The sequence below is a fragment of the Photinus pyralis genome, unplaced genomic scaffold (genome assembly GCF_008802855.1).
Source record: "Photinus pyralis isolate 1611_PpyrPB1 unplaced genomic scaffold, Ppyr1.3 Ppyr1.4_LG4, whole genome shotgun sequence".
Taxonomy (NCBI): Eukaryota; Metazoa; Arthropoda; class Insecta; order Coleoptera; family Lampyridae; genus Photinus; species Photinus pyralis.
This window is the reverse complement of record NW_022170511.1, coordinates 1770625-1785072: the sequence shown is the minus strand read 5'-3', so window position 1 is coordinate 1785072 and position 14448 is coordinate 1770625. Positions and strand designations below refer to the sequence as shown.

The window sequence follows — 14448 nt, the reverse complement described above, 5'->3', positions numbered from 1 at the left end:
AAACTACAATCAGAGTTGAACAATTATCGCATGCAAAGATGAAGTTTAACACATAGCAATCTAGATACGGGTATGTTTCAATTTTAAATGTCATTAACGCAGCAATTGTTTTTTACTTTCCTCACTAGAGGGGAAATTCACATTTTCTACACTCTTTTTAGAGTTCACGAAAGTAGTTGTTTCTAAAGTAGTTTCACAAAAAGATGTTTAATCATTTGCCCAAGCATTGATTTTTTGGCTATTAACAGATAATGCAACATGAAATGTAGAACAACTTTTCTTCTGTAACTTTTAGTCATATCTCTAACAGCAGTAACCGAGATATCGCCTGTGACAGCAAAAATCAAGCAATCTTTGATTTCTCAGGTACCTGTCTGAATGTTCGCCTTCACAATCACTAGAACACTTACCCATTGTCAAATTAATTCAAATGTAATATGTAGTGCCTTTGAAGAAACCAATCTAAAAATATATGAGTACTAGAGACCAACCGGCAATTTTATAAAGATGAATTAGTAGATATGGTAATGATCCAGAGGAAACTCTAAAGCACTTATATACATTTGCTTGCTCTGTATTTCATTGGTCCATCTCTTCCTTTCCTATAACCATTATCTTTGCCTTCTCTGTTTATTTTCATGTTCTCGTACAAGATCCCACAGAAAGTTAATCTTCGCTCCTCTGTTTACCCCGAGAAATGCCATTTTTTAGCAATCTTAATATGTAAACAAACACATTGCAAATAGGTTGCCTAAAAAAATTAAGTCAAGGCTACCCTTAATTAAAATTACATAAAATGTAACTAATATTTCTGTCTGCTTCTATCACATTTGATGCCCACACTATGAGCAGCTAATATTGGTTGATGATGACTTTGCTGTCTAAACGCACATACTTTATTAAAGTCTCTTAAAGCTTTTGTTAATTCAAAAATGACTTACATTTCATCAATAAGAAACAACAAATACAAATATATTTATTATTAAATAAATCAGTGGTGAAAAAAGGGACAATGTGAAGGTAAAAGAAATGTAACGTGCGCACGTAGGTCAAAGGAAAAGTGATTACAAGTTAGAGCCAGCGTTAGTGTCAATAATTTCAATAAACACAAACACTATAAAATCTTTTTTACAGTCGCCTTCATTTGGCGCACCTGCGCCGGACTAACTTTTACCCTTAGTTGTTGTATAAGATCGTAGATTTTGACCGATGGACCCAATTTGCCGCCCGTGAATTCCACTATATCGTCTTTGTTAAGCGCCAGTAACGTTTTTCCGTCAATTTTCTAGAACAAAAAGTGACACGGCTATTTTTATTGCAATAGGCTATAGCTACTATGTAAAATGACTCATCTGCAATATCACAATATCCAATATGGCAGACGAGTCAATTTCTCTTTATTTACAGTAGCAGATAGATCCACTTACGTGTTTACTAAAAGTGTCGCAATAATTTGCGCAATCGTTAACTCGAAGAAATTGAGCGACGTCGAAGACATTCCAATCCTCCGGACAGAGTTCGCTAGGATCACAACATCCACCTGTGTTATCGATCAGACGTGGAATCGCCTTTCCACTGTTCACTTCGTGGGACTACAATGTTTATGTTAATAGTAGGAGGGTAAACTGACACAGTGCAACTCCAGTATATGTCATGATTGTATCTTTAATATTAATAACAGACATTGAACACTGTCATGCTGCTTTTGCATTGTTAAATTACATTTCTTTTGTCATTAATTACAACTGTTTATTGTGAACCGCAGATGTCATCAGGTTATGGGCCCAGTATTGCGCGAATTTATTTTTGTTGTGAACGATCGTAACGGAAGTGTGTCATGTGGGTAGTTTTAGTATGAGAACTTAGTTACTATCATCTGGGTTATAAATAATTCTAACAAACCCGAGCAGGGCAATGGTCACGATAAGGCCGGTGGTGACAAGTCAAAGGAGTTTTCCCAAAATGTTACAAATGTGGTGAGTGAGGCCATTATAAGTGGGACTGTAAGAAATCCAAGAAGTTCAAATCTGAGAAGAGTCAGGAAGGACCTGCGTTTGTTAGCCAATCGGATTCAAGTCAGTGATGCAAAATTTTACCTAGAACTGAAAATCCAAAAGTTGGGCGATGATTCAATTTTTATTTTATTGTAGTGGAAGCTCTACGGCGATATTCACGGTCCCTGGTTCGAATTTGGGTTCAAACATGAATATATGATTTGATTAGGTACATTTTCATTGGGTTCTAGTTTTTAATTGGAATTTCGTAACACGGAAATTCGGAAATAATTTCCAAAAAATGAAAAGGATCCTCTCCCATTAGAGAGAAAGACGAGAATGCGCTTATTACATTCATGACACAACTAGAATTCAATTGTTATTAATAAATCTTACATTAATGTATGAGGTAGCCTTCCTTTCTAAAGGTGGTTGCGGATCAGAAGCGATAGGCATGCTTTGCTCCGGCCCGGATGGTTCCAACCCCGCTTCCGGTTCTTGGAGAACATTTTCCGGCGTTTCGACTTTCTCTTCCTTTATTTCTGGTTTGGGAATACTGACGGATTCCACCTTTATTACTCGAGGCGCCGGCATTTTTGGAGCTTCTACCTTAGCCTTTTTTTTCCGTCCTCTTTTTTTAGGAATCTTCGGCGACTTCACGACGGGCGCGGTATGCTTCGGAACGACTCGAGGGCCTTCCAACTTGTAGCCGACACTGTGACACCATCCCACGGGATAAATGTCGGAACTTTCGCAATCCAACCACTGATCGTACTCCTCTTCCCAACCGTCGAAGTGAACGCGTAACAGTCTACCCGCCATTTTGGCAACGGTCGCCACACAGACGAGCCTCGGATCCATTAAATCGGTCGCCTCCATTTTCATACCTTCCTCGAAACCGTGCGCGGGAACGAACGTGTTAAACAAACTGGCACTTACGGCAACGTTCCCGGTCTCGCTAAGGTAATTCTTCCAATTAAATGTCTGTAACGTGAATTCTTTCGGCGGAACTAACGCGAGACTATGCTGCTCACAGAATCCAACTGGGAATATATAAGGCGAACTCACATGGTAGCAGAACCAGTCGCCACCTTTCAAGAATAACCCAGCTTAAATATAAATATTATTAATATGTTATTAATGAGGATGAACGATGCAAATTCACATGGTAACGTTTGCTATTTTAGAAATACCAGCAACCAGTGAAGTTTTGTTGTTAAATTGCGCCTACTATTCAATGACACAAAGTAAAATGAAATATCCATGTATATACCTCGGTTCATACATAGTTAATTTAAACAATCCAGTTGCATGGGCGGTATATCTATGAGCATTTACTCTTTATGTGGTCATAATACTTGTGACAATGACCTGATTGCAAAAACTCAGAGGCGCTGACTGCAGGAAAAATATTTCAAAAAACTTTTAGATCACACTTAAAAGATGTGTGAAATTGTGGATCTTTGTAATTGATAATAACAAACTGGAAAACACAGTTTCTAAAATTTCAAATGCTCCCAATATGAACTTGATTTATTTAAGAAGAAAAAATTACAGCATGCAGTATTCACGCAAAGAACAAAATAGAACATTCCAATGATCACAAATTAATTTTCAAACTGCATGCACCTACCTTTAATATTTGTCAGTTTGATTCTGGATTTTTTAGAATGAACATATCTGTGATACTGTGATGGGAATAAGAATAATCAGAACTTATTATTCTGCATATACCAGTATTATACCCTTACAAGAATTTGAAAATTAATAATAGCAATTGATAATTTCATACTTATTATATGGAATGTTAATATCATTATTACTCCTCACATTGTAATGATCTGTTTAACTTAAATGAAATTTTTTCCAATTATCATTTTTATTTTCTGATTTTGGTTTTTTACTTCAGGATTCAACAAAATATGATTTGTTTGCTTATTTGGGTATTATCATGATCTAATACCCTCCTATAGACATAGAGGAAATACAATAAGAGTTCCAGACGCTTAATAATTTGTGGCCACCTTTCACACCCCTCATAAGTTGATGGAAAATTTTCATTTAGCGCCGTCTGGTATGTAGGACAGATCACTAAATTGAGTAGCTGAATTAGCGCGAATATGAAGCCCTAAAAGCCGGAATTCATTTATAATGTCTGACCTTGAATTGATAAATTTACGTACTGGGTGACCCAATAAGACTGTTCCTTGGCCATATCTCGAGAACCGTCCGTCATGACTTAGAGGTAAAAAAAATTATTGGGTAAATCGGTCATGAAGAATCGCTGGAAAATATTTATAGTTCTAAAAATGACCAACAGAGGGCGTAACTGCCATCTTAAATTTTCTTTAAATTTCGCATAATAAAGTAAAAAATTTTTTTCACATTTTTAAAGAGAACCAGTTTATCTATCATTCTCGTAAAAACAAAAACTCAGTTATTTCAAAAACAAAGACGGTGTGGGGCGTTCAATTGTTTTTACAATAACCTTCTTTAACTTCTTAACGGTTTGATCGATTTTAACAAATTTAGTATGGTTGAAAAGAGCATTCCTTGGGCAATGAGAATCAACCAAAATATAGTTAATTTAGTTGAATCCTTCTCAGCCAGGGGGCTAGTTTTGACACTGACCCAAAATCATAAAAAAATAAAAAAATCAAATTTCTATATGAAAAAGTAGCCAAATAACATCCAAAGAGGCCAGTGAAAACCGCTTTTCAAAATCTCATTCCTAACCATGAATACATATTGGGAAAATGAGATTAATTAATTAATTAATAAAAATGCTTAAATTGTATCTTAAATTTACTTCTTAAGTATTTCCCGTATTTGTCGATGGCACGAAAGAAAAGCACCCTACACTTTTAGGTAGGCCTTGGAAATGTAAACAAATGAAACACGATGCATTATAAAATAATAACAGTCGTAATTTGTAAATTATTCTGCTGTGTCTACATTCAGAAAGTGCAGCTCTTTGAATTTGTCTTTTCTAAAATGCCCATTTCTAACCAAGAAGTATTTAATATGCTGGCGGCGATGGTTCGTGGTCGATTCGAATAACGCAAATAGAAGATGCGGGCAACGATGGTCGCATTTTGAAAATACTCAAAATATATCGCCAGTCTATTGAATCCGTTCTTGAGGTATAAGGGAATATACCCGATCACGATAAGAGGTCGAGGAGGAGGCCTATGGTTGGTAGAAAATAATTTCTTTCGTTGAGACATTTCATTAGTGTACCATGAAGGGTAAAACTAGTCCCCCCCCCCACCCCGTACTTTGATAAGAGGTCAGGAAGAAGGGCAGTAGTTGGTAGAAAACGGTTCCTTTCGTTGAGACCTTTAATTAGAATATAATGACAATAGCACATTTTTTTTAGTTCTTAAAAAATGCGCTAAAAATATATGGGCGGTAATATAAAGCCATATACTTATTTTATTATTATTTACTTTTATTTTTGTCTTTAGTATTATTGAGTGGGCGGGGTTTCAGCTAAGGCTGCTCTACCAACCCAACCCCACTACACATTTACAAATACCCATGCCTGTACCCGGATTCGAACCAGGGATCCTTAGTAGCGCAGTCCAGCTTCAACTCAACTGCGACACACAGGCCGGCTTAAACATGATGTTATTGTTTGTAAAAACATCCAACCACATGTCTTAACAACACTGTTAGCTGACAACATAGTTAAGTATGCTGTATGGCTTTATAATACGGGCCGATAATCATTTTGAAATTAACAATTTTGTGGTTTTCCCTGTATTTCTTGCTCGAGAGAAAATTTTGATTTTACCGTATTAAGTTTTAAAGTTTAAAAAGAGCACATGCTCAAAAATAAGTTACAACCAACAACATTTTCCTTTTGGAATTTTACATTTCATTTCATGTACAGGGTGTCCCATTTTCGACACTTTTATAGGCGTTATGGGCTATTTTTGGGTCAAACTTAAAATGGTAATATAAAAATTTGAGCATTTTTCCTTTAGCAATACGGAGACAAATCAAACAATTTTCAATTTCAGAATGACCCTATATATTCTTAGTAAAAACAGAATAAAAAAATGTCTCTTCAAAATTATTGATAAATAATCTGCCGTTTTCAAAATAAATAATTATACAGTATTGAATAAAAAAGATATTGGATCTAATTCATTTTTTTTAAATGGCATACCCTGTATATTTTAATCCAAAAATAACATATTAAATTCCTTTTTTTTAGGTATAACACTGAAAAAATTCAATATCGATTCAAAGAGGTTGAAAAAAGATTTCTTAAAAATTCAAAAATTTCTAATTTTACCAGTGTCAGAAAAAAGGGCGACAGTTAGTAGAAAACAGTTCCTTTTGTTGAGACCTTTAATTAGAATACCATGAATGGTTAGGTTCCCCCCCCCCCTTGCATTTTCAAAAGTTTTCGAAACTAGATTTAAGAGAACGCATTTCGTAACTAGGCGCTCCCCGAGTAACTAGCGCCATCTCAGAACGAGGAGACCGCTCACGGTACGCTAATGAACGTACGATTTTCTATTTTTACGGTTTACACCCCTTTAAAAGCAGATGGCAGCATCTGCTGAGCGAAATTAGCAATGCCAGTTTTTATTGTATTTCCTCTATGCTATAGATAGACTATCGCAATTCATTTTTTACGATAATGCGATTTTTTCAAACTTTTAAAATTTTATTTAAAAGTGTGCGGGGTTTCAGCCACCACTAGTTACACCCAATTTCTCACTCAATTACATGCTACTTCATTATGAGTACTGATTTGAATTATAACGGTGTAAAATACAAGGTGGCGCAAAAGTAATGTCATAATTTGAAGTGGCTGCCATTTAGTTAGCTGGTTTCATAAAAAGTTTATTTGATGACATTAATTGAAAAAAATTATATCGCTTAAATGGCCACCTCCGAGTTGAAGCACAAAGGACAAAATTTTTTTCTTCCGTGCTCATCAAATAGCCTTGGAAAATAGAAATTGTTTGCTAATTGCTTTTATAGTTCTCTAGGTAGTAATAGTGGACAAAATAAAATGAACACCCTGTATATCAAAGCAAACTCATTTTTTTTTAAATTTTTCTTTAGCAGTATCAACTTTTCTGTACATGCTCTTGAAAAGAAAAAAACTGAAAAAGTGAAAAAAATCTGAAAAAAAAACCCACAAGGTACCACTATTTGCATTGCTAATATACCATGTCACTAAAGTCTCTGTTCCATGTCCTATCTACTTATACACAAGACCAACTAAAAAATGTATAATGATCTACAGCAAAATGAAATAAAGAAGCGAAAATAACATAATAATTATAATTACCTGTAGCATCTGCATCATACGTATCTATCCGAATCATGATATAGCCACAATTTAAAACCTCCATGACCGTAGCGACACAAATCGATGACAAATTTAAAGGATCAATCGCCTCTAATTTCATCCCAATACGAAAGCCGGATGTTAAAGTATTATCATTCGAACCGATTTGGACAGGCGTAAACAACTCCTCCGAAGCATCATTATCCTCCGAAATACCACTTCTTACCCTATCCACATACTGTGAGGGCGCGACGAGATGATGCCCCACTTTTTTGGCCCAACCGACCGGATGTAATAGCGGCGAGTCCTCGTGGCACCAAAAACCAGAATCCTCGGGAGGCATGTCGTAGTATTTGACGTTTAAACGTCTCCCAATTATTTTGTGCACGACCGCAACTTTCACCTAAAAAAATGAAGCGGTGAAATTGAACCTTTGCCGCTCGCAATTTGAGTCGTTACTTGGGAAATTCGATTTTTATCGACGACTTCGAGAGTAAGGCCACATTGAAAACGCGATTTCATGCTGTCCGTCACCTTGCTGGCGAAATTGGAAGGTAAAGTTCGAGCCCCTGTTAATCGCTTACACAAGAAATCCTTCCAATCGCTATACTTATCCTCGATGGTTTTCGGAGGTATTAACGGTTTGCCTCTGGTGGCACACCAGCCTACCGGATGAACCTGATTCGAACATAACGAAACCCAAAAGTCCTTAGTCTCGTTCAGTCCGAAACCTTCGTATCTTAGTAACGCTTTGTAACCGATGATCTTGGTAACGGTGGCGACCCAAAACGAATCCGGGAACGTTTCGGAGGCGTTGTCGCAATCTGTATTTTCCACTTCCACCTTCATACCGACCAGAATATTGCTCCATATATCCACTATTGGTGCATGCTTAAAGCACGTTACGGGAGCCGCTACAAAGTATGTGTCGTTCAAGCACGCATCCCAGTCATAAGAATTGGCAATTTCGTTCGTGTGACGACGACTTAGCATCACATTATCGTCGGTTAACGTCGGAGGTGGGGGAAGCTGTGGGAAAGGTTGATCGGCTATCAGACCCGTATAATCTTCTTCTATCTCCATTTTGAATTTGTGATCGGCGAAATTCTTGTAATCCTGAGGTAACTGTAGCGCAGTTGGTGGTAACGCTTGCGTCGAATTGTTAAATGATTCGTAATTACTAAAACTTCTCGCACAGTCCATACTACAGAATCTACGTTCGCGAGTATAAAAAGCGTGTTTTACACCTATTGCTCCACATTTTTCACATACAGCTGAAAAGCCATTGCTAAATTAATTAACGATTAATAACAATAGTGTTTATTGTTCAATATTCAAAAATTTGTCAAGATCATTATAAAAAACAGGTGTATTTAAATAAGGCACATAATAAAAAAATTAATAAAAATTAATAAAATAAATAAAACCATTATTATTATTATTATTATTGTTAAAATACAATCAGGATAACTACAAACAGTAACAAACTGGAAAATGTGTAAAAACAGTTTTTATTAAATGCAGCATTATTTTGTGTGTTCCCAATGGTCTATTCTATGATGTCAAGTAACGTGAACAAATTTAAATTTAATACGCAATCAGTTTTATATTTTCTTATTATTTTTTTCAGTTGGAACTTTTATGGATCTTAAACCATAAGAAAGTGGCATTTTTTATTATGAATATAATGTACAGCATGCAGAAAAAAAAAGTTGGAAACTGTCGGTTTCAACAGAATGGTGCACCTCCGCACAACGCCCTAATCATGTGAGAATACCTATCGCACAATTATTGCATTTTCCATCTCGTCCTGGATTTGCATTTTTGTTTGTGAGTAACCTTTTCCAAGACTGTTCTTTAGATATTATGCAGTAAGTGAACATACAATGCAATTACCCTAAAGTTCGCTTAAAAAAAAACGCGTCAATTTAATTGTCGAGTGTTGTACTTTTTCACTGCCTTTTAAGTAAGTATATTATTTAATGATGGACATCAAATGGATTAAATGAGAATAAAATATAAATATGTACTTGACAGGTGCAGTTTTATTCATTTGTTACTGATTGGTTTTTCTTTAAGTACAAGTTTTTTTTTTGCTATTGCATAAAGTATACCTTCTAATATTGGATCCAGTCCACCATCACTACATTCCATATAATTTCGGAGGGTAACCTCCATACAACAATGTTATATCCATAGCGCACTTTAAGTCTAATTTTATTTTATTGTTAACAAAACATTTTTTAGTCAATTTGAATGTATTATTTTTATTTCTTTCTTTCTTCTTTCTTGATTGTTAATAGATTGATCTGTTTTTTAAAATGAACATAGGAACATTTAGTCCAGGCTATATCATATTAAAAAAAAATTATATTCCGATCCAAACCGGGTTTTTGATGTGGGTCAAGTGATGTGAAATCGGGGAACAATAAACAGCTGAATTTGTCAGCGGGCGAAACCCCGGAGGTTGAAAGGGGTGGAAATTGGTATTTTGCAACTTGTGGCAAAACTATTAATTTTTGTCAATGTTCAATTGAAAAGTTGTAGGATTGTATGAACAAAGTATGTATTTTAATATCCAAAAATTAACAAATTATCATTCTGATAAAAAAATGTTGATAAAATTGCCAAAAACTGAAAAAAAACCAGTTTTTTATATACAGGTGTTCTGGCATGATTTTCATAGCGAAATCAACACAATGCTGTGTCATTCGCATATAGAGAAATGGGGCACTAAAGTGTGTACATTGTACAACACAAACAGCGTTGGTCCCAGTACCGATCCTTGTGGGACGCCAACATATGTAACTGTATTCTGCAATTTGAATATTTGCTTGGTGCCGTTTACTAACCCGGTAATAGAGAACTGATGAGATCGACCTCTGATGCCATATTGTTCTAATTTCAAGAGCAACTTGACAATGTTCACGCAATCGAGAGTAAATCTATAATAAGATCACAAAAGATCCCTATTGGACATTCTCGTTGTCTATGTATTTAACAACAAATTACCTCATACTCACAGAAGTCTCTTATTGTATCCACATTAAAGTTATACGAATGTGTTAATCACTCAATTTTAATAAGGAAACTAGGACTTGTAACTTCAATTTGACCAGCTGCTCCATAATTTCATCATACCTAAGTGGAAGAATCAAATGCGTCCTTTTTTAATAATGTAGTGCTGCATAAACTTGGAGTACCTCAAGGCTCTGTGCTAGGTCCTACATTGTTCCTTATCTATGTCAACGATATGCCTCGATTTCTCTCCCGTGATTAGGGTTGCCATACATATCGAAAAAGTGAGATTTGTCCCGCTTTTTGAACAAAACCCTCCAGAAGTAAGAAAAATGTCCGGATTTGTCGCAGTGATCTTTATGCCTATTGTAACGGTGTATCGATTGTCCACATTTATTTTCCTCTTTCTATCAAGAACCATACGAAATGATGGTTAGTTGAAAAAAAAACAAGCTGTAGCGTTACTTGGAAATCACATGGAATTTTAACTGTCGCCACCCATATGTTATGAACTTTGGCGATTGAATTCTTAATTTGGGGATTATAGTTTGTAGAAAGCAATTAATTTCGATGAGACCTTTCATTAGAATACCATGCAGGGCAGAACGTGCCCCCCCCCCCCAATTTTCAAAGTTTTAAGACAGAAAAATTTGATGGCTGTCTGGCACACCTTCAAGGTATAGGCTACCTATTGCAAAAAATTCACGGACTCTAGTGCTCGAGAAATGTTATGACAGCAATTATACAGGGTGAGTTTTTTTCACTTCTACTATAGGGATCTCGTGAACCGTAAGAGATAGAAAACCAGTTAAATAGGCAAAGTTATGCTGATTCATAATGTCTTGTAGCTCTACAAATAGCGAGATTATGGCCAAAAAACGAAAAAATGTAATTTTCGAAAATGCGCTGATGTTCATTTATTTTTAAAGCCATCAAAAAATACTTTTAACAAACAAATGATTTTTTTCTCAGCTTTCTGATGGTACTAAAATAAATATTTTATGACTTGTGGGTTTCGAGTAAATCATATCAACTTTCTTATTTCTTATGGACACCATATTTTGGTGTCACTCGACAGAGAAAAAAATTACAAAACTGTCGATACCAAATACTTAATATTTTATTTGGAATTTAATTTTGAATTATTTCTTTGAAGTTTACAATGTATTTCTTATGGCAATAATTCCATGGCCATGTTGACGGCCACTATGCTTGACAACAAACAAATGAATTTGGTATCAATCACAATTGGCCATGGAATTATTGCCATAAAAAATACATTGCAAATTTTCAAGCAAAAATGCAAGATTAATTTCTATATAAAATACTAAGTATTTGGTATTGTCGATTTTGTAATTTTTTTCTCTATCGAGTGACATCAAAATCCAATATGGTTAAGAAATAAGAAATTTGAAGTGATTTACTCGAAATCCACAAGTCATTATTTTGGTACCATTAGAAAGCTGAGAAAAAAACACTTGTGGGTTTGTTAATAGTATATTAAAGTACAAGTGTCATTTGACGAAGATTGTCGCACGAGGTAGTTTGCCGCATAAGCCGCGTAGCGGCGAATGCGGCAAAAGCCGAGTGCGACAAGTAGACAAATGACACGTGTGCTTTATACTATTTTTTCTATTTCGACTTTTATTTTAAATAATAAATTATACAAATTATAAATATTGCCTTTAGGCGTTGTTAGGTAATTTTAAACTATCATTCAGTGTATGTTGGTAATAGACACAATTCATTTATTTTCACGTTGGCTAACCTGATTCCTGTATTTTCAAACTTCAAACTTTTAATTATTTGGTCATAATTCCATTTTGCGGCAGTTATGATGAATACGGATGACAAACACGTCTCTTGTACCCCACCAGAGATCCAAGAGATTGCCAATGAAGCGACGTTAAATTTACTGCCTGTAAAATCGAAAGTAAAGTACGAGGAGTACAAAATTTTTGAAAACTGGCTGGCCGAGAAGGGAGTTCAAAAAGTAAGCAAGAATGTATACTGCTGGCATATTTTACTACGCTAAGTAAAAATAAAAAAAGTTCTACTCTTTGGAGTATATATTCAAAATTAATCGGAATTAATACAATCGGTCAAGTTCCTCGTTAGTTATTTACACTTTACAGGTTATGTTCAGTTTTGATTTGACGGATACCGTTGACAGTAAAAAAGCGAGGGGTACCAATCCAACAAAATAAAAAAAATAATGCGTTTCTATTTCTTTCAGCATCATTTCTGTCTAGAAACGCACGCAAACTGGGCCAATCAAGTACGGTTTTGGTATTGTTTCCACATCGAAATAGAAAAAAGTATTTTTTGATAGCTTTAAAAATAAATGAAGATCAGCGCATTTTCGAAAATGACATTTTTTTCGTTTTTTAGCCATAGCTATTTGTAGAGCTACAAGAAACTATGAGTAAGATAATTAATCAGTACAAAAATCTCCATAACTTTGCTCATTTAATCGACTTTGTATCTCTTATGGTTTTACGAGACCCCCATAGGGGAACACCCTGTATACTTATATGTAAAAATGGAAATCCAGGACGAGATGCAAAATGGAATATTTGTCCGATACGTATTCTCTCATGATTAGGGCGTCGTGCGGGAGTGCAACATCCTGTTAAAACCAACAGCTTCCAACTTTTGTTTTTTTGTGTGCCGTACATTGTTGTATTCGTAATAAAAAATTCTACACAATACAGGCCACATAAAAAAATAGAGTTGATGATGATTTCTCCGAAACGAAACGTTATATTGAAAATCTCTCAACAGTATCTTGCAGAGCTCAAAAAGTGGCAATAAGAAAGTGTTTTTTTTAATTTTTTTGTATTTGTTCAAATAACATAAAAAAAACAAAAACAAAATTGGCCTTCCCCGTTCTCTGGCTGAAGCCCCACTTCTGACGCCTCTGTAGTGCTAGACAAATTGCAGGTTCAAACAATTTTTCAGCATCTGTAACCGTAACTGTAATTTCAGAATGCATTGATACCTAGTTGTTCACCACTTCTGAAAGTGGCCAATAAACCAAAGTACTGAGCTCCACACATAGTTACTTTTCCAGGGCAGCTTTCAGACTTTTCATTTTTTTTTTAACAACCAGCCAACTATTTTGTGATTGTGTGAGAGTCAAATGAGGTTTGCTACATATTCTACCGAAGAAGTTTAGGCTACAGTTTGTACCACCCTAATTGTTTACTAGTAAGAAATACGGCTAACGGAATTACCCATATTTTGCGATTGTTAATATTAATATGACTCACCAATTCCGTCCTTTTGTATGGGTATAACCGAAGGGTCTGTATTGCTTTCATACGCGATGGGAGTTTTTAATACTAAACCGGGATGCTTAATAGGTTTTATTTTACGGTTCGGGCACGATGTCGTTTGTGTAGCAGTGTTGATCATATAAACCGGAGAATTATCGTCGTCCATATAACTACCATCACTACTATCCTGCTTCATATCTGCATAGCGTAATAGTTCCATGCTTTCCATCGTCTGAAAGGACGCACCAGAATGAAAAGGATAAAACTCACCCGATCACTTACAAGTGGCGATCCGTGAACGTTGCCCAGTTCTTCTAAAGAATGATTGGAAGTGCTGTTGTGAGTTGGTGTAAAGTACGGATTGTCGTGGTCCAATATTATATCACTTGAGTCGTTAGGAAGTAGCCCCATCGATATATCCTGTCCCACAGCGTTTGCTCCCATCCAAACCATGCCCATTTCGGACACGCCGGGCATTGTGTACACTAGTAAGCATGAGTAATTAAAACAAAAACCACACAACCATTTTCAACAAGCAGCCCCCAACAATGGGGGTAATTAGGTCTACCGGTAATAAACGTACCATTCATCTTTAATTACTTCAACGATATCTAATAAGTCTCAGCTAAGTTCCATTTCAGTTATTGTATAAAAATTGAAAGAAGAAGTCGAGGAAATCATCAAAAACACAAACTCTTCTTACAGTGTTGCATTTTAGTATTTAAAACAGTTTGGTTATAACTCACCTGCGACATTGCCGATAAACCAGCGACACCAAAACTTTCGTCATAATGTCGACTACAATTACTAAGAAATGTTTGTTGCACGAAAATTATGTCTACCC

At 35.6% G+C, this 14448-nt stretch overlaps 1 protein-coding gene across 2 annotated transcripts; it reads right to left on the bottom strand.

The window, feature by feature from the left end:
* Positions 1-947: 947 nt before the first annotated feature.
* Positions 948-14345, bottom strand: LOC116169592 (polycomb protein Sfmbt). 2 transcript variants are annotated; one of them, XM_031485731.1, is made up of 8 exons: positions 14188-14345; positions 13887-14089; positions 13599-13836; positions 7768-8582; positions 7309-7711; positions 2391-3103; positions 1428-1592; positions 948-1285 (listed from the first exon to the last, which is right to left on the bottom strand). In XM_031485731.1, the coding sequence occupies exons 1-8, from the start codon at positions 14192-14194 to the stop codon at positions 1115-1117; spliced, it is 2715 nt and encodes a 904-aa protein (XP_031341591.1). In that variant the 5' UTR covers positions 14195-14345; the 3' UTR covers positions 948-1114. The 2 variants fall into 2 exon arrangements, with proteins under 2 accessions (XP_031341591.1, XP_031341592.1); XM_031485732.1 differs by having other exon boundaries at positions 2391-3085.
* Positions 14346-14448: the final 103 nt, after the last annotated feature.